Raw genomic sequence first — 20,715 nt, 5'->3', positions numbered from 1 at the left:
TCCTCGGGGTGGGAAGGGGAACCCATAAGGATCCTGTCCTCGCTCCATTAATTCTCGATAAGAGAACCCGACTATTTCTCATGATAATTGATTTTTTTTTTATGATTTAAGTACATTTTAATTAGGTGATTGATTGTTTTTAATTTTTAGTTTTTTTTATGGTTTGAAAAATTTGAAAATGATTGTTGATACTTCGTATTATTAACTATTGATTCCCACGGCGAAAGAAGAATAGAGAATGAGGGAAAAGTTTTGGAAACACATGTAAACAGGGAATGGAGATCCATGTGAGGGCGAGAATGGGGACAAATTTGTCCCCGTTTAAGCCGCGGGGACGAGATGGGGAATCCACGACTATTCGGGGAATAGGAATATGAAATGCATTATACTGTGAAAACAATAAAGTTCAGTGGTTATGAGTGTAATTTACCCTTCTCCTAAATAAGACAATGACTCTTGTATTTCTGGTCAACCTACTGTATTCTACTAATATTTCCCTTTCTTCATTTTTTCTGATTTTTACTTCTTTCTTGTTTGGTTCTTTTGTTGCTTTCTTCCACTGTTCACACACCGAAACACAACAGACCTTTTCATCCTCTTCCCCTTTTCCAGGACCAGAAAAGAAGATTTTCTCCCATTTGATTATTTTTTCCTTTTTCCAGAAAGGTAGAATGAGATTCAGTCCCTAATTTTAAGCTATGGAAGAGGAGGTGTTCTTATGTGGTGTTCTGTTGAAATTTGTTTAACTACAATTAGGGTTTATTTTGGCACTGCAATCAATTTCTCAAGTTTGTGGTAATTAACGGGTGAGTGTTCTTTTGAATTGTGTAATTTGACTTGTTTATCTGTAATCTATGGTCTTTTAGTTGCCGCCGGCTAAGTTTTTTTTTTCAGGTGAAATTTGTTCTTAATGTATGTTATTGGAGGTGGGTAGTAGTTGGATTTGCTTCCATTTGCAGAATTTGATGCTTTTTGTATGTAATTGTGTAATTTGTTCTCCATCAACTGCTAGAATTTTGAGGTTTTGAATTTGGGGAATGATATGAATTTCCAGTGTAATTTAATGAATTGTGGAGTGATTTTGGATTTCCAGTAGGCCTAATGCATACACAGCCTCTTCAAATTAGCCATAAAAGTTGATTGCCCCCGAACTTTGATAACATCTTAACTTGCTTAAAATGACGTATTAGCTCATGAACTCGCTTAAATTGACCTATTAGTGCTCCTAAACTTGCTTAAAATGATACCGGTTCAACTGTCCAAATCTTTCCCTTGCTCTGATAAGTAGGATTTGGGGGTTAATCATGTCATTTTAAGCAACTTTAAGTAGCTAATAGGTCATTTTCAAAGTTGGAGGCGGCATTAGACTTTGCTGGACAAGTTTGGGGGCTAGGGATGTATTATCTCCTGAACTCGCTTAAATTGACCTATTAGTCCCCTAAACTTTCTTAAAATGGTACCGCGTCAACTGTCTAAATCTTTCCCTTGTTGACTTGGGGGTTTATCATGTCACTTTGAGCAACTTTAAGTGGCTAATCCGTTATTTTCAAAGTTGGATGGGTCATTAGACTTTGCCGAACAAGTTTGGGGGCTAGGGATGTATTAGGCCATTTCGTCGAGTATGTATATTTTCAGCTATCGTCTATGCATATATTGTTTTTACCTAGCTATTGAGTCCTAGATATTGGAGCACAAGAAATGCAAGCTTGAAGATTAGATTATGATTCTGTTACAATAACCCGGAATTCTATGCAAATTGAGATGACAATTTGTTCCTTTTCATATGTAATTGTGTAATTTGTTCTGCAGCAACTTACAATTTTGAGGTTTTTTTATGTTCGGCAGATGAGGAGTAATTGAATGAATTGGGGAGTGTTTTGAATTTCCAGTAGGCCTAATACATACACAGCCCCTCCAAATTAGCCATAAAAGTCAGATTGTATAACATCTTAACTTGCTTAAAGCGGTATTGGATACCCCCTAAACTTGCTTAAAATGACGTATTAGGTCCTGAACTCGCTTAAATTGACCTATTAGTGCTCCTAAACTTGCTTAAAATGATACCGCTTCAAGTGTCCAAATCTTTCCCTTGTTCTGCTATGTAGGACTTGGGGGTTAATCGTGCCACTTCAAGCAACTTTAAGTGGCTAATCGGTCAGTTTCAAAGTTGGAGGGGTCATTAGACTTTGTTGGACTAGTTTGGGGGCTAGGGAGGTATTAGGCCATTTCGAGTATCGGAGTATGTATATTTTCAGCTATCTTCTATGCATATATTGCTTTTATCTCGCTGTTGAGCCCTTCAATGCCTAAGTTTTGTGCTCTTTCTTTTATTTGGCAACCTTGATATTGGCCCTTAAACTTGTTTAGAATGACGTATTAGCTCCTGAACTCGCTTCAATTGACCTATTAGTCCTCCTAAACTTGCTTAAAATGATACCGCTTCCACTGCCTAATCTTTCCCTTGCTCTGCTACGTAGGACTTGGGGGTTTAGTCATATCACTTTAAGTAACTTTAAGTGGCTAATCAGTCGTTTTCAAAGTTGGAGGGGTCATTAGACTTTGTTGGACTAGTTTGGGGGCTAGGGATGTATTAGGCCATTTCGAGTACCGGAGTATGTATATTTTCAGCTATCTTCTATGCATATATTGCTTTTACCTAGCTGTTGAGTCCTTCAATGCCTAAGTTTTGTTCTCTTTCTTTTATTTGGTAACCTTGAGATTGGAGCACAAGAAATGCAAGCTTGAAGATTAGATTATGATTATCATTAGCAGTGATGTATCCAGGATTCACTTACAAGGGTGCTTGTGGTGGTCTCCCGTGATTTATGAGCGCTAAACTGATATTTTTTTGGGTGTTTTTACATAAAAAAAATTAAAGCCCCGTACATAGTTTTCATAGAAATTTTGGCATTTTCCGGCGACCAGTGGGTGCTCAAGCCCCCACCCGAATCCGTCCCTGTACATTAGTGTTTTTTCAGTTCCATTATTAATGAGCTCAAATTACATGGATGGTAGGAATCATTTGCTATTGAAACTACTCGTCACAAAGGTTTAATCAGTGTTTTGCACATTATTTTTCTTGCAGTGGGGGTTATTTAAATCCGATGACTGAAAGCATGGATGCAAGTTACGAAACTGGCAGTCAGTCGGAAGACAGTTACCAGTTTGAGAGAATGTATATAGAACCTATCTATGATGCATTTGTTTGCCCTTTAACAAAACAAGTAATGCGAGATCCTGTGACGTCAGAAAATGGCCAAACTTTTGAACGTGAAGCGATAGAAAGGTGGTTCAGAGAATGTAGGGAAAGTGGAAAAAAATTGGTCTGTCCATTGACACAAAAAGAATTGAAAAGTGCGGAATTGAAGCCTAGCATAGCTCTGCGGAACACTATTGAAGAGTGGACTGCTAGGAATGAAGCTGTTCAACTTGATATGACTCGGAGGTCACTTAATCTCTCAAGTCCAGAAAGTGATATTTTGCAAGGTTTGAAATACATTCAGTATATCTGCCAAAAGAGCCGATCAAATAAGCATGTTGTGCGCAATGCTGAGTTAATACCAATGATTGTTGACATGTTGAAGAGTAGTAGTCGTAGAGTCCGGTGCATAGCATTGGATACACTTCGAACTGTGGTAGAGGAAGATGCTGATAATAAGGTTTTGGTGATTTTGTTTGCTGTCACGGGCGTGGGTGCATTCGGTGCGTCGTATTAACTAGCTTTTTATTCCTTTTGCAGGCAATATTGGCCGAGGGTGACACTGTGCGGACAATAGTTAAGTTCCTGTCTCATGAACAATCCAAAGAAAGAAAAGAAGCTGTCTCGTTGCTGCACGAGCTTTCAAAATCTGAAGCCTTGTGTGAAAAGATCGGTTCTATTAACGGAGCAATTCTTATATTGGTTGGAATGACAAGCAGTAAATCCGAAGATCTTTTAACGGTTGAAATGGCTGATAGAACTCTTGAAAATCTCGAAATATGTGAAAACAATGTGAGGCAGATGGCTGAAAATGGCAGATTGCAACCTCTTCTGAATCAGCTTCTTGAAGGTGCGATGTCTAACTCGTAACATACTTATATTTGATTAACTTCATGATTGTGATAGTCCTTGCTTCTCGAGTTATGTTGTCTTTCCCTCGGCCTTGCTTTCTGGTCTAGTCCTTGAACTGAATCTATACAGGTTTATATCATGGAATCGAAATGACTTTAAAGTAAGTGAAAGATTGGCAAAGAAACTGTTTGAACCAGACGAAACAATAGATATACGTGTAATGTTTATATGATAATCCCTAGATTTGATGTTTGAACTGCCTCACAAAATTCTAACTTAAGGTCCTGTGTTGGACCTCCTTGTTATTGCCTCTTTCTGTGATATTTTACTTATGATTAGTACCTTAGTATGTCTATTGATTGGATTTTACAAATTGAGAAAAATTTGTATGATAGGTTAAACTTTTTAGCGTTTTTCTATCGTTCCGTGTAATTTCGTATGCTTTACCTTTTCTTCGGTATCTTAATTTGCACAATTATTATTGAAAAATAATTGCATTTGGTAGTTTATTGTTTTTTTTTTGTTTTGTTTTTTTACAACTCGAATTTGTGAACTTTAATATAGCTAATAGGTATTTTTATTGTGTTTAAAAATAGGCATAACACCCATTTAGCTCCCCAAACTTAAGTTTCAAAGTCAATTCTTAAACTATCGAAATCATCAATCAGGTACCTGGACTAAGCAAAAACCATCAATTGAGTCCACATACTAAGCATAAATCAACAATTGAGTCCTCATCGAAAATTATTCGGTTGAACAGTTTCAAACCCTCTTCCACAAACCCATTTTGAGCCAACACAGAGATCATTACAGTCGAAGTCAAATAGTCACAGTTTCTGATTTTAGGATAGGATGGAGACTTAATGGATGATTTTTGCTTAGTTCAAGGACCTAATTGATGATTCTGAAAGTTTAAGGTCCTATTTGACTTTCAAGTGTTAGTTTAAGGGCTCAAGTGAATGTTATACCTTAAAAATACAAATATTGCCCCCACCGGAATTATTTTTTGGGTTCATCCCTGGTTAGAATAAGCCATACCAAGCACACATAATTTATACAAGGGAAGCAACCCGGGTAAAAAGCACTAAAGGTCACTGAAATTTTGGGGTTTTTTAAGGTCGTTGAACTTCATTTTCTTTCAATAAAATCACTAAACTTCATATTCGATTTTAATAGTCATTCCGGCCAATTTGTGTACAAGAACTCACTGTAACATTGACGTGGCACAAAAAAACAGTTGACTATATGTCAACTAAGCATTAGGTCGGATGTGTCTTGACTTTTATGACTGACATGGCATACACTTGACAGCCATATGTGTACCATGTGGCATATCCTAAACCACAAAAGGTTTTAAAAATCGCATCATTGTCGTCCAACATGGCGCTTAGTTGGCATATAGTGAACTATGTTTTGTGCCATGTCAACATTCCGGTGAATTTTTGTACACAAATTTGCCGGAATGGCTTTATTGTTGAAACCATAGTTGTTAAAGGCGCCAAGGGTCCTGGAGCCTAGGCGCAAGGCGAGATGCGCGCCTTAGAAACACGAGGCGCATAAAATAAAAAAAATATACTCTTTACTAGTTAAGCATAAAAAAAAAAAAAAAACACACTTATGACCACACAAACAAAACAAACCTAAGTAAAAACCGCCAGGCGCACCAGGCTCCCGGGCACGAGCGAGGCGCACAAGGCGAGAGCCTTTTGTACAGAGCCTCGTTTTCTGGGTTCAAGGCTCAAGACCCTGAGCCTTGACTGAGGCACGCCTTTAACAACTATGGTTGAAACTAAGTGTGAAATTCAGGGATTTTATTTAAGCAAAATGAAGTTTAGTGACCTTTGTAAAACAGACCCAAACTTCAGCGACCGTCAATGCAATTTACCCGAAACAAAGCTCCTGGAGCTTCTTTGACAGCTCTATCTGAGGGCACTTATACTTTCTTCCATCTTGTAACGCCTATGGTTCAAGATGGAGTTCAATGAAGGAGAAAAAGAAAAGCACATTCTTTGTATCCGTCTCGTTCTTATATGCCTGCATTCTACTCATTGATGTTGCCCGAGTTTAAAAATGTTTGTTAAAATTGCGTAATATGTATTTTTCATCTGGATAATGAACCAGAATGGTGATGCCGCAGGCCCACCAGAGACCAAACTCGCCATGGCTTCATACCTCGGTGAACTGGTTTTGAACAATGATGTGAAAGTTCTCGTAGCAAGAACTGTTGGTTCGTCTCTAATCGATATTATGAGGAGCGGTAACATACAGTCAAAAGAAGCTGCTCTGAAAGCTTTAAACCAAATCTCATCGTGTGAACAAAGCGCCAAGGTGTTAATCGAAGCAGGGATTCTTCCACCTCTTGTTGATAACCTCTTTAAAGTCGCCACGAATCAGCTTCCCATGCGTCTGAAGGAGGTCTCAGCGACTATCCTTGCCAATATTGTGACCACAGACTACGAGTTTGATTCAATTCCTGTTGGACCGAACAATCAGACGCTGGTCTCAGAAGATATAGTGCATAACCTACTTCATCTAATTAGCAATACGGGTCCAGCTATCGAATGCAAACTTCTGCAGGTTCTCGTTGGACTGACTAGTTCTCCTGCGACTGTTATGAATCTTGTTGCTGCCATCAAGAGTTCGGGTGCTATTATCAGTTTGGTTCAGTTTATTGAGGCTCCGCAGAGAGAATTACGTGTAGCTTCTATAAAACTTCTTCAGAACCTTTCTCCACATATGAGTCAGGAACTAGCAAATGCCCTCCGCGGGACAGTTGGCCAGCTTGGAAGTCTAATTAAAGTTATATCGGAAAATATAGGAATCACGGAAGAGCAGGCAGCTGCTGTCAGCCTTTTGGCTGAACTACCGGAGAGAGATTTGGGGCTCACGCGGCAGATGCTAGATGATGGAGCCTTTCAGCTCATTTTCTTAAGAGTAGTAAAGATTCGTCAAGGGGAAGCTAGGGGCATCCGGTTTATGAAACCATATCTCGAAGGGCTTGTACGGGTCCTAGCAAGGGTTACATTTGTTTTGTCCGAAGAACCTGATGCCCTTAAGTTCTGCCGCGAAAACAATCTTGCTGCTGTTTTCATTGAATTACTCCAGTCGAATGGACTTGACGATGCACAGATGGTTTCTGCAATGGCATTAGAGAACTTATCCCAAGAGTCGAAAAATTTGACGAAATTGCCCGAGTTGCCACCTCCCGGATTTTGTGCCTCGATATTTCCTTGTTTGAGCAGACAGCCTGTCATAACAGGATTGTGCCGGATCCATCGTGGAACATGTTCATTAAAAGACACGTTCTGTCTTTTAGAAGGACAAGCTGTCGAAAAGCTGGTTGCACTCTTAGACCATACGAACGAGAAAGTAGTCGAGGCAGCATTGGCAGCAATATCGACTTTCTTGGACGACGGTGTTGATATTGAGCAAGGGGTGATGGTGTTGTTTGAAGCAGAAGGGATTAGACCTATACTCGACGTGTTACTTGAGAAACGAACAGAGAATCTGAGAAGGCGGGCAGTTTGGGCTGTCGAAAGGCTGCTACGAAACGATGATATAGCTCAAGAAGTTTCTGGAGATCCTAATATGGGTACTGCACTTGTTGATGCCTTTCAGCATGCTGATTATCGAACCCGACAGATTGCTGAACGTGCCCTGAGACACGTCGATAAGATACCGAATTTCTCTGGTATCTTTCCGAACATGGGATAGGCCTCTCCCAGTCGATCCGCATCGGGTTTTAGGTAGATATGTAAACAGATTTTTGTTCTGTTGTCTCCATTTCTTTGCCTGCTGCATATATTTGTAATCATACATAAAAAAAAGGATACTTTTTTTTTTCTTTTATGAAATTCTTTTGACAGCCAAAGATGCTGACATGCTCAGAAGCTGTATTGTTTGTCTTGTATGCTGAATGAATGCCGAATTTCGCATGGAAATACGGTTGCAAACTTGTATCATCTCTCATTTTCGGTTAATTTGAAATTGTCGTCAGATTAATCAGTTTCGAAGTTAATAATCAGTATCTTTTAGTTAGGAGTAAGCATGGATCTGTTCGGTTAAAAAGTAAAACCGAATTGAATGAAGGGGTATTTTGGAATCAAGCCAAATCGAATTACATTTCAATTCAGTTCGGTTTGGGTATAAGCCGGAGAAAAATTGGAAAACAAATTAAATCTTGAAACTTTATTGTCTAATTTAAGGGATAAGAGATACCCTAATGGCAAGTTGGGTTAGTTCTAGATATTATTATAAAACATAATATTTTGTTCTTTATTCTGTATCAACAGTATTTCAGTTGGTTCTAAAAGAATAATATATTTTTTGTGATTTAATAATAGAATTAGAGATGACTATTTATATCGGTAAAATATTTGAATTTCTTTTGTCCAACTCGTACAAAAGACGGTATATTTTATTAATTTTTTCACATCTAATCATATAATATTTGAGATCTGTTACTAATGAGTGATAAAATGACGCACTTGTGAACGAATTATTTCTCAAATTGATCTAACTTGTCAACGTTAGGATAAAATTGCTCTTGGTTGCTAACGTTAGGAGTAAAATTACTCTTGATTTTCCTAACTGTAAACGTTAAGGGTATTTTTGCTCCTTATCCCCTAATTTTAATGTGGATACATTTGTTCAATTTTAAATATACTACTTGATACTAATACTAATTTTATTTTAAAATCACAGTAATAGTAATATCATTTTACAATTATAATAATACTAAATAATAAAATTATTTTCTAATCCTTGTACAACTATAATGATACTAAATAATAATACAATGTACTTTTACAATCATGATAATACTAATATTCTTTGATAATGATGATAATATAAAGGGTAAATTTCAACTAAAACCTATGTGGTTTTACTAATTTTCAGATAAAGGATTGTGGTTTACTTTTTATCAAAACGAGGATTGAGGTTTCGTACTTGAATTAATGCTATTAAAACCATCTTTAACGACCTGAAAATGAAAATTTTCGAGAATTAAAGTTGTTCAATGTCATATTTTCTATGGAACTACATTTTCGATTTTCAAAAATCATTTTTTTTGGAACTTTCTCTCTCTAAACATTAACTTTCTCTCTCTTTACCAAACACCATCTAAATAATCTCAAAATAAAAAAGTTGAAGAATTAAAGTTGCTTAGAATATTAGTAGTTCTTAAAATATGTCATTTTTAAAGTCGTCAATGGTGATTTTAATAGTATCGATCGAAAAAGTCCTTATTTTGTTAAAGTTGAAAACCTCAATCCTCGTTTTGACAAAAAGTAAACCACAGTCCTTTATTTGAAAATTAGTAAAACCACATGGGTTTTATTTGAAATTTATCCTAATATAAATTAAACTTTCTATTAAAAATGGTGAATTAAGTTGATTCCGTTTTGTTCTGGAACTACATAAAAAAACCACCAACCAAACCGAACTATAAATTGATTCAATTTGGATCATTTGATTTTTTGGTTTTCGGGTCAATTTTACTCATCCTTGTAAAGGTGACTCCTCTCCGGATTAAAATTTACTTGCATACAACAAAAAATCGAGTTCAAAACCTAACTTAAGCAAATTAAGACTACTTTCCTTGATCGGTAAACTTATTGTGTTTCTCAATTTTAGTAATGCACATGAATCTACACATAAGAAATCCATTTCACCGAGCGGAAATGAGAGGTCATAGGTTCAACACTCGGCTCTTTTCAACTCCACACAAAGTGAAAGTGGAAGATCATAGGCTCAACACCCGCTCTTTTCAACTCCACGAAAGACGAACAATAAAACGTATAGATCCTTCAAACCAGTAACCGATAAAGGCGGGGTTTCGAACACCCGCTGATCACTGAAAACTCCATTAGACCTTTAGTACAACCCCCTAGAGACACCAAAAAATTTCGAACATTAAAACCTCTTGTGAATCCTGGATCAGTCACTGAATCCTGGATCAGTCACTGCTTCTAACAAACTTAACCAACAATATGAATGAACATATAAATTCATTATTAATGCAGCATAGAAGTAAGCAAAATAGGAATACAAAATCAAATTATGAACAGAAGTTAAATTGAAAACTGTCAAAGTACAAACCAATATGTCCAAAGAATTCACTGTGAAACTCAGAATCACAAATCTATGCCCGAAATCTGTTCACGTTGATAAATAAATGTCCAAAATTATCTTAAAAACCCGAACTTTTCGCCGAGAACTTCACAGATGAAGCACTGCCAGAGATTTAGTAATGCAGGAAGAAGCATCCAATTCATGAGCCATTTGATTCCTCGAAACGTGACTCCAGTTCATCCCCGTGTCCGACACGTCGCATACGGTCAGGAAGTCCAACACCTGACCAAATATTTTGAACATCTCCACCCCGAATATAAGGTTTTTATCTGCAACAAATGCAGCATTCCAGTCCATTGGGGCATCGGGATGTACGGAGACTTGACTCCAGGTAAGATACATCAGATCCAGCTCCCATAATTTTCTAACAGCCTTGTTTCTCTGGCCTATTTGACCATCTCCTTCACACCAGGAGACGGAAAGCATAAATAGTCGACCGTTACATGATACAAGCTTAGGGTAATATTCGTGTACTCGAGGCGGGAATGGAAAGGGCTGGATTGTTATCCAGAATCCCCTTTCTATGTCATATCCCATAAGCTTGTCTGTTTCGGAATACACGTAAAATACCCCATTACAGATCACCCCGGAACATACCACTCCGAAATCTATAGGCAGTTTCTGGATTTCGGTCCATTTATTCGATATTGGATCATATATTTCTCCTGAATCCAGGGGCTCATCCCAAGATCCAAGTCCGCCTACTGCGATCAATACGAACCTCTTGCAACTCTTAGCATTGGATTGGTCAATTTTTTGTCTAGTGAACTTGTGTGACTTTTTAGAGTTCATCAATGAAGCCTCAGTTTCGTCGAACGCATTTCTATACTGGCGTCTTAATGAAAGGCGGTGAGGATCCTCGTAAACATCCGAAACCCCACCGATTCGAGTCCTGGAAAAACGCCTGTCTTGTCGATGCTGATGAGTCGGGAGAACGCAAAAATCGGAACTGACCTCAGTAATTCCCAAAATGGGCATTGATCTTGCATATTTCATCGAAGCAACCTTGCGCCAAGATTTACTTATCGCGTTAAATGCCAAAACCCCTTTGTGAGTCTTGAATGAGCTCCTATCAACCCTCCCGAAATGGGTCAAGCTAGAACAACCTCCAACAACATAAATATCATCCTGAACACTGGCAACAGAAAACATGAACCTTCCTTTCAGAATATCGGAATCGATTCTATGCCACTGATCTTGAGATACATCGAACGCGTGTATCTCCCCAGAGCAATAGCCATTTTTAACAGCTCCCAACAGAAACAACCATGGATTCTGAAACAGACCGTCTTTTCTCATCTGCAGGAATCGAGAAGTAGTAGTCAAGTATCTCCATTTCTTGCAGACGAGACGAGCAGTCATGAGACTGGTCAGCGGGAGTCTCATCAAACACATCTCCAATATGTCATCAGGAAGAAAAACATCCAATCTGTTATTTTGCATTGAATCTTCAAGTTCTAAATCTTTTCTACTATTCTTCTTCCAAAACTTTTCCCTAACCCCATACGAGAAGCAATCAAGCGCTGTTTCCTCGGTGCCACATATCGGTTTATATCCCCCCCTACCTTCCTCACTTGCACTTGATGACCTCCTTCTACAACTTGGATCACCATATTCCTCGCCTGTGTCAGCGCCCACTTTGCATCCGCCTCCTCTGCCATACAAAGCAAGACATTTAACAGAAATTCCCCTCACATTATCTTCTTCCTCTCCTTCGTATCTGATGTTTCTTTTCCTCAATTTCTGGCTAACACTACGCACAAGCCGCTTTGACACACTCAATGCCTCAAAATCTCGATTAAGAGATTCCTCTCCGCTGAGTCTCTCAGAAAACATTCCGTTCCCTAATTTTCTCCAATCAACAGTTTGTAGCACCTAACCATCTTCCAACCAGCATCTCTCATCTTTTCCAAGCTCAACATCTACCCCCTACAATAGAACAACCAGTAAGACTATGCCCCCTCAAAAATAGAGGGACGAAAACACAATTTCCAAACACAAACGAATTTTATTGCATTTATATGAAGTATTTAGATAACGTAGCACACGACAATCCGTTTTGACACCCCTACTAAAAAAATGAAGACAGTACACAAAAACTATTCATCAAGACAACAACCAATAGCAATCATATGCAATACATAAAGGTGCTTGCCAATATTGCACTGGAAACAGACACGGGAAACATTATTTCTAAAACATAACCTTCACAAAATAGCCTTGAAACTACAATGGAAACGGACACGAAACAGACACGAAAGGCAGAATAGCTACTAAAGAGGAGTGTCCGTGCAACATAGTTGCTTGCTATTTACCAGATCCTGGACATCAAATTCTGATCAAAGAACAGTCCTCCAACGGAGATTCTAGACCAAAATAAGAGAGCAAATGATAGATAAACATGTGTTTTTTTAGATCAATAACTGAAATCCAAAATCAAACAAAACAGCAAAAAAACAAAATCACAACCTAAAATCAGTAATTAGAAACAACTGATTCACAACAAACAAACATTCAAAGGTCAAATACATCCAAGCAAGCTCTAAAGATCCGTTACAAAAATTGAACTTAAAAACTTCCATGAAAACACAAAAAAAAAACCCCTCCCTTCTCTCATTAACTTAGAAACCTAAAAAATCAATTAAAACCTAAGACAGAGAACGGCAAAACGGAACTTACATTGCTAAGATTTGGGCAAAATTGGTAGCCGCGGAACCGGAAATGTGCGACGAAATCGGAATGCTACCGAAGCAATGATAAGTTATAAGGAGAAAAAATTGGAATCTGCAAGCAGATTGAAGCTAAGCAGACATTAATTAGCGATGCGGAATGGGGGATGAAGATGGAGGAAGAGGAAAGTGGAGGTGGGTTGGTCTGGAATTAATAAAAGAGGTAAAAGGGACACAGCACTGATATGAAAAAGCGACCTCTCTGCTCTTTTTTTTTTCTTTTTCTTTCCCATTTGTCATTCTCTCTTCTCTTTTGTTTTCTTTTACTATTTATTTATTCATTTTTTTAATTTTCCTAAATAAATTAAAAAAATATACTATATAAAGATATAGTTATCGTTGGGAGTACGGTTCGATATAGTTCGGTGATTTGAAAATCTTCGGAATTATATCTAATAAAGTGATAACGGGTGATAAACTTCCGACCGGATTCCTTCCCTGTGGGGGGCGTCGTTGGGTTCGACGGGGGAAGCTCTGATGCCAAAGTTAGTATTGGAATAGTGAATAAACTGTATTGATAAGAGAATGGTTTAGAACGAGAATGTGAGTGTGTACCTCAATAGCTTGTGATGCAAGCTATTGATAGTCATGTGATCGTAACTCCCAGTAACCCGAAAGTCTCCATTAATGCCTCATTAACGGCGGTTACGGATCTCTCTTAAGTGTGACCGTTAGCTCATTAACGGACCATTAATTGCTTTTATTGGGAATCGGCTCAACCGTTCGGCGGGCGGATCAAGGCATGATCGCGGGTCTCCCGTAGGTTTGACTACAGATGACGTGTGGTGGAATCTAAGTGATTCGCCATGCGGATGTCTTGCTTGATACGCCATTGCTTTCCAGGTTGTCCGAATACGTGGTCGTTTGGTCAATTCCTCTTTTGATCCCGTAAATTGTATCTGGTTGTTATCATAAAGTCAATGGTAAAATTAAGTTTCGCTTGATTTAATTCGGTTCTGAGTCATTTTTTTCGAATATTTGACCTGATTCTAGAATCTTTAATATATTTACTCAGTACTATCATAAATTTGAAAATCTCTAGAATAGTATCTAATTTAAGTCAACGGCACAATTCGATTTTGTCCTAAAAAAATTACCGATTCAATCTAATTTTAATTTTTTTTATTCAAATATCTAGTCTGGTTCAAGAATCTACATAATCAACATTCAGTCTAAGTTATTATATTAATTTTACTCTTAATTAGACATGTTTATGGGTTCGGATATCTGTTCGATCCATGTCCAATGGGCCAAGCATGGTGAAAGAAAATTGACAATAGATCCATCATGGGTCAAGCTCATCAAAGCCCGACTCTTGCATGAACGGATTTGAATATTAATATTAATTATGTTCATGGATTTGAATATTAATTTTATAGTTAACTAGACATATTTATGGATTGGGTATCTGTTCGGTCCGTGTTCAATGGGATAAACTTAATCAAAGAAAATTTACAAAATTTTCATCTTACGCATTATTTTTCATGGTATAATTTGGGATTTGATAATTAAGTACACACCCAACTCGATTCGAGCCTGCTTAAAAATTAACAAGTCAAATTAGGCTTTAGCTAAATCTTTAAGTGAAAGTCCGGTAAACCCGACTTGAGTCTTATCCATTATACGTCTACTCTTAACACTATATATGTTACAATTGAGTGCTTATATTAACAAATTGAATAAATTTCAATCATTATTAAATGTAAGTCTCTTTTTATTCACAATTAATGATTCTTGTTATTTTAATTCGTATGTGTATTGGATTATCATTTATAAGAAGCAAATAAAAATCATGGGATACACATAATATTATGTGAGTTCTATTGTGCATGTTAAACAAAAATATCTGAAAAATAACAAATAAAATTTACCAATAACCACGTAACAATTCATGTGACAATATTCAAAAGTGAATTATAATAAAAAAAAATATTTTTCTTTTTAGTGTGGCATAGGCACCCAAAAACGTCCATAGGAGCTAAGAAATATACACGTGCCTAATCATAAAAAAAAAATCAAGAACGAATTTTCAATTTCAAACGTCTAAACTTTCCAAAATATTTGAGTTTTTTTTAATTAATGTTTAAAATCGCTCACTTCAATAATCTTATACTCTCAATTTTTAGAAATTGATATAATTAAAGACAACTTTTTGTCATATCGATAAGATTATTTTATTTATTGATACCTTAAGGAATATTGTATAGAAATATCATTTACATTTATATGTAGATCAATGTCACCTTTTAGATTCGAAAGACTCGTATGGACCATCTAATCTAGGAAAGAGAATATTTTTTAAAGATGCGAACGACACCCTTCAGCCACATTGAGGAATCTCCACCATTCATCTCGTTAGTTGTACGGTTGAGGAAGAGCAATCGTTGGATCAAGATTATAAACATTTGTGCAAAGGACAAAAGGTACAAGACATTGTGCGCCACCTGACACTTTAGAGGCCCGAAAGCCTCAGGCGCAATGAGACAGGGACACCTGGCAGCACGTATGCTACATGGCAGGGTGCACCATCTAACATCGTCGCAATCTGAACATGGCAGAACCAACCGAATGTTGACACCTATCTAATAACTCATTAGGGCACATTCCTAGAATGACGATAGTTACCCTTGACATCCACTATAAATAGATAAGATATATAATCCACAAAAGGTATGTAAAAACAATAGTTGTCAATAGTCTTATTCGTCGAACGACGACTCTTCACTAATCAGCTGTTATTCCTATTTCAGCCTAAGAAAGGAGGTTCGAGAAGATTGTTCATATTACTCGTCATCATTTATTTTCATTTGTATCATATAAAACATATGTATTTATTAATCTCTATATTTTTACCTAACATACTATTTAGTCCTCATATTTTAATAATACATTGTTTAGTTTTTAATTTTTGTTCTATTCAACAATTTAGTCTTTCCTATATTTGAATTATTAAATAATTTAATCATATTTAAAAACAAACGCTAAAATCTTGATGACGCCCTCACAAGAAACCAATCGCGATACCCAAATTCCAAACAGTTCCGCCGCCACCACCATATAATCTCCTGCCGCCCTCGCCGCCGCGAACCTGCACCGCCGCGAGTCCGGTTGTCCCTCCTCCGCCGCCGGCGCTGTGAGAGTTTGCCCCTGCTGCTTTGCTACTGCTCCTCCTCTGTTCTTCGTCGCTCTCTTGTGACATTTCCGTTCCGCATCGGTTCTGTCTCCGGCAGTCATCGTAAGATCGAATCGCTTCGTGCTTCTCTCAGTTCCTTGGGTGACTGATCAGAAATCCGGCGCCGCTTGCACCTGATTGGGGTGGATTTGGTAAGTTTTCTGCTTTCCTAATTCTCCTGGTATTGCTTGTGACTTGGTCTGGTTGGATTGGTGCATTTGGACTTCTGGTTCTGGTTTTCTGCTAAGTTTGTGGATAGTATATTGCTGAAGATTGTGGTTCTTTCTTGATTATTTGCTGGGTTGTTAGATTTCTCCCTGTTACCTGTTGTCCTAATTGGGGGTCTTTGCACTGTGAATTTGCGAATCTTATTGCCTCCTAGTTGTTGCTGTATTTTCCTGAATCCCTATTTTGATATGGCTGGGGTGGAGAAAGCCATAAATAACCTGTCCCTTTCTGACGGGGAGGAGGAGGCCCTTGACCTCAGTGGTCCTTCCTCCAATCCTATTGCTAAAAACAGTGGGCTAACCCTGGTTGGCCGGTTTCTTTCGGATCGAACAATAAATACGGTCGCCATGAAGGCCAGAATGGCAACCATTTGGAGACCTAGAAGGGGGGTAGCAATTTCTGAACTGTCAGCAAATAAGTATGTATTTGAATTCTATCATGCAGTTGATCTGTCTCGTGTTATGGCTGGGGGGCCATGGTCATTTGATAATCACTTGCTTGTGCTTGCTGTTTGGAAGGATGAGCCTTCCCCTGAGTTGGTTGAACTGAATACTGCAGACTTTTGGGTTCAAATATATGATTTACCCATAGGCTCTATGTCTGAAGGTGTAGGTAGACAAATTGGGGATTTTATTGGCAAGTATCTTGAGTATGACCCTAATAATAATGCTGCCTTGAGACGGCTGTTTATGCGTCTAAGAATCTCAATTGTTGTGAGAAAACCCTTGAAGAGGATGAAGAAGATTAGGAAGGGTAAGGAGGAGTGGGCTTATATATCTTTCAAGTATGAGAGGTTGGGTACTTTTTGTTACATTTGTGGGTTGCTGGGACACACTGATAGATTTTGTGAGAAAATTTTCATGTTAAAGCCTGAGGAGATTACACGGGAATAGGGAGATTGGTTGAAGGCCCCCACTCGAAGGGTAGGGGATGTCTTGAATGTGAAGTGGCTGAGAGAGCCGGGGAGCCAGGGTATGATCTCATTACAAGGTAGTGGGAGTACTAAAGATATCACAGGTACTAAATCTCCGATAACAGGGAAGTCAAACGTAGAAAAGGAGGCAGGAAAGGAAAATACTCCTGCGGGACAGTTAAGTGAGAAACGGAAAGGCAAGAAAGTAGTGGGGAGTGGGTGTGCGAGCATGCAGAGTACACGGGAGGGTGAGGTAGACAATATGGCAGTGGATAGTGATGAGGAGGGGTTAGAACTGGCAGATGACCGCAAACACAGACGTGCGGGCCCGGATTCGATTTCTGTGCAAGCAATCGTGAGCAAGCTGCAGGGCAATGGATCCGAATTGAGTCTGAACATTCCGAAGGGGACAGTTTCTACATCTCAGGTAGATTCTACCCTTTCTCTTGACACAGAAACGGTGCGACCTGGGGAGCAGGTCCGCCGAGGATTATGAATTGCCTGAGCTGGAACTGCCGGGGGTTGGGGAACTCTCGGGCAGTTCGTTCTTTCGGTGAGCTTGTTAAGACAAGTAAGCCGGATTTGGTCTTCTTGATTGAAACTTTGGTTACTAATTCCTCTATTGATGGGTTAAGGAGGAAGTTTGGATTTGAAGGTTCTTTTGCAGTCGATTGTAGGGGTAGGAGTGGGGGTATTGCCCTACTTTGGAGGAAGTCTGACATGGCTTCAGTGGTTTCTTTCTCGGATCATCATATTGAAGTTCAGATGCATGATGCTGAGAAGGGGGATTGGAGGTTGGTAGGTTTCTATGGTCATTCTAACTGAGCGAATCATGTGTGGTCCTGGAGTCTCCTGACTCAACTGTGTTCATGCTCGATTCTCCCTTTGCTGGTTATTGGGGATTTTAACTGCATTCTATCTGACTCAGAGAAGGTTGGGGGTCCAGGCTACCCTCAGGGGCTGATGCGCCGGTTCTAGAAGGCGGTGGAAGAGAATCTTTTGATTGATCTCCCTACACAGGGCAGTCAATTTACGTGGGAAAGGAGTCGGGGTTCTAGATTGTGGGTCAGGGAGAGGTTGGATAGGGCTATGGTCACTAGTGCTTGGGCGGACAGATTCCCAACACATCGGCTTCGGACTCTAATCTCAGCTTATTCTGACCACGCACCCATTTTTTTAGAGTTTGATAATCCGGTTAGTAATGTGAGGCGTAACCACTTTCATTTTGAACAAGAGTGGCTTTTAGATCCTGAGTTCAAAGTATTGGTGAGGTCTTGTTGGCTAAGCAGTAACTGTCATAACCTTGCTACAAAGCTGGCTGCCTGTGCCAGCAGTATGGAACAATGGGGAAAGAAGTATCGGTTGAGGTTTAGAAAGCAAATTGAGGGATGCAAGAAGAAGTTGGATAGGCTTGTGGATAGCAATGTTCCGGCTGATGTGGTCAGTTTTCTTCAGGCCAAGAGTGAGTTGAATTCCCTTCTTGATTGTGAAGCTAGATATTGGCAACAAAGGGCTAAGAATTTCTGGCTACAGGAGGGGGACCAAAATACTAAGTTTTTCCATGCCTGTGTCAAAGCTAGAAAGCAGAGGAACACCATTCGCCACCTTAAGGATATGAACGGCCTGGTAGTAGAAGGAGTTTATGATATGGGGATTATTGCTAAAGCTTATTTCTCTGATCTGTTTGCTGGTCCTATTAGCCCATGTTATGATGCCGTGGATACCCTTGTCCCTCTTGTTACGCCTGAAATGCAGGCTGACCTGTGCTCCCCTTTTACTTCTGAAGAATTCAAGATTGCCATGTTTCAAATGCACCCTGATAAATCCCCTGGCCCTGATGGGCTAAATCCGGGCTTCTTTCAACATTTTTGGGACCTCATCGGCCCCGAGATTGTTAATGCATGCAAGGGCTATCTGGCCCGAAAGGAATTTCCCCCACATCTAAATGACACAATAATTGTTCTTATCCCTAAAATTGATAGGCCTGATTGTATGAAGGATTTTCGCCCTATTTCCCTGTGCAATGTGCTTTATAAATTGATTGCCAAGGTCCTGGCCAATAGGCTTAAGATTGTCTTACCTTTCCTGGTGTCTGAGTCTCAATCAGCTTTTGTCCCTGGCAGGTCTATCTCTGACAGCATTATGGTGGCCTTTGAGTCTTTACACTTTATGAAGAGAAAGAATAGGGGTAGAATTGGTGAGGTGGCCCTAAAATTGGACATTAGCAAGGCCTATGATAGGGTTGATTAGACCTTCCTGAGACTTGTTATGCAAAAATTAGGCTTTCCTGGGCAGTGGATTGATTGGATCATGTTATGCATTTCTACTGTGGAGTACTCTGTGTCGATTAATGGTACATTTGTGGGCCCGATTAACCCTGGTAGGGGCCTGAGACAAGGCGATCCTCTGTCGTCGTACCTATTTATACTGTGTGCTGAAGTCTTATCTAACCTGATTACAAGCGTAGCGAATGAGGGTTCCCTCCATGGGTGCCTCATTGCTAGGGGTGCGCCAACTATTACACACTTGTTTTTTGCAGATGACAGCTTCCTATTCTTCAGGGCTTCTATGGATGAATGTAACAAAATTGGGATGATTTTATCCGAGTATGAGGCTGCTTCTGGTCAGGCTATCAACCTGTAAAAATCTAGAATTTTCTTTAGTCCGAATGTTGGCCTGGATCTGCGAAATGAGGTATGTAACTCTCTTCAGGTCTTTCATCCTCTGGATACTGGTCGCTATTTGGGTCTCCCTTCACTTATTGGGAAGTCCAAAGTAGCAATTTTTAGTTTCCTTAAAGATAGACTCAGGAAGAGGTTAAGTGCGTGGTCATTTAGATTCCTTTCTGCAGCGGGTAAGGAAGTGCTAATTAAGGCGGTTGCTCAGGCTCTGTCAACTTTTTGTATGAGTGTGTTTAAATTACCTAAATCCCTCTGCCTGGATTTGGAGAAGATAATGAATTCCTTTTGGTGGGGTATGAAACCAGGGGGCAGGAGATCGATTCATTGGCAAAGTTGGGATAGGCTTAGCAGGGATAAGAAAGAGGGGGGTTTGGGTTTTAGGAACCTCCAAAAATTCAATCTAGCCTTATTAGGTAAACAGGCCTGGAAGTTGATGGTTACTCCAAATTCTTTAGTGGGTAGAATGTTCAAAGCTAAATATTTCCATAGAGACCCTTTTCTTTCCTCCAAATTGGGCAATAATCCTAGTTTTGTTTGGGGGAGTGTTTGGAGAGCCATTGAGGTACTGAGACTAGGAGTTAGATGGAGAATTGGAGATGGTAAGTCAATATATGTGTGGAAAGTCCCATGGGTGAATACTGTGGCACCTTTTAGGATCCAGGGGGATGTTGTTATGGAGCATGATGATACAAAAGTGGCTGACCTGTTTATTCAAGGTAGGAAAATCTGGGATAGAGGGAAGGTGGAAGAGTTGTTGACCGAGGCAGATGCCAAAATTGTGTGTAGGATGGTTTTACCAACCAGAG

The 20,715-nt window shown here is 39.1% G+C and overlaps 2 protein-coding genes across 2 annotated transcripts; one reads left to right on the top strand and one right to left on the bottom strand.

The window, feature by feature from the left end:
* The first annotated feature begins 505 nt into the window (after positions 1–505).
* Positions 506–8,056, top strand: LOC136235277 (U-box domain-containing protein 44). The gene is made up of 4 exons (XM_066024874.1): positions 506–806; positions 3,086–3,659; positions 3,740–4,049; positions 6,189–8,056. The coding sequence occupies exons 2-4, from the start codon at positions 3,105–3,107 to the stop codon at positions 7,763–7,765; spliced, it is 2,442 nt and encodes an 813-aa protein (XP_065880946.1). The 5' UTR covers positions 506–806; positions 3,086–3,104; the 3' UTR covers positions 7,766–8,056.
* A 1,989-nt stretch (positions 8,057–10,045) lies between these two features.
* On the bottom strand, positions 10,046–13,150 carry LOC136235960 (F-box/kelch-repeat protein At5g42350-like). Its single transcript, XM_066026084.1, has 2 exons — positions 12,866–13,150; positions 10,046–12,115 (listed from the first exon to the last, which is right to left on the bottom strand). The coding sequence occupies exon 2, from the start codon at positions 12,020–12,022 to the stop codon at positions 10,274–10,276; it is 1,749 nt and encodes a 582-aa protein (XP_065882156.1). The 5' UTR covers positions 12,023–12,115; positions 12,866–13,150; the 3' UTR covers positions 10,046–10,273.
* Positions 13,151–20,715: the final 7,565 nt, after the last annotated feature.

This window comes from Euphorbia lathyris, chromosome 7 (genome assembly GCF_963576675.1).
Source record: "Euphorbia lathyris chromosome 7, ddEupLath1.1, whole genome shotgun sequence".
Taxonomy (NCBI): Eukaryota; Viridiplantae; Streptophyta; class Magnoliopsida; order Malpighiales; family Euphorbiaceae; genus Euphorbia; species Euphorbia lathyris.
This window is presented reverse-complemented; position numbering and strand designations above follow the sequence as displayed.

Excerpts from the sequence above, each read along its gene's own strand:
- LOC136235277 (XM_066024874.1), top strand. The coding sequence starts at position 3,105 with ATGACTGAAAGCATGGATGCAAGTTACGAAACTGGCAGTCAGTCGGAA. Across the intron at positions 3,660-3,739 it reads AGGAAGATGCTGATAATAAG|GCAATATTGGCCGAGGGTGA; the intron begins GTTTTGGTGATT and ends TTCCTTTTGCAG. Across the intron at positions 4,050-6,188 it reads TCTGAATCAGCTTCTTGAAG|GCCCACCAGAGACCAAACTC; the intron begins GTGCGATGTCTA and ends GTGATGCCGCAG.
- LOC136235960 (XM_066026084.1), bottom strand. The coding sequence starts at position 12,022 with ATGTTTTCTGAGAGACTCAGCGGAGAGGAATCTCTTAATCGAGATTTT.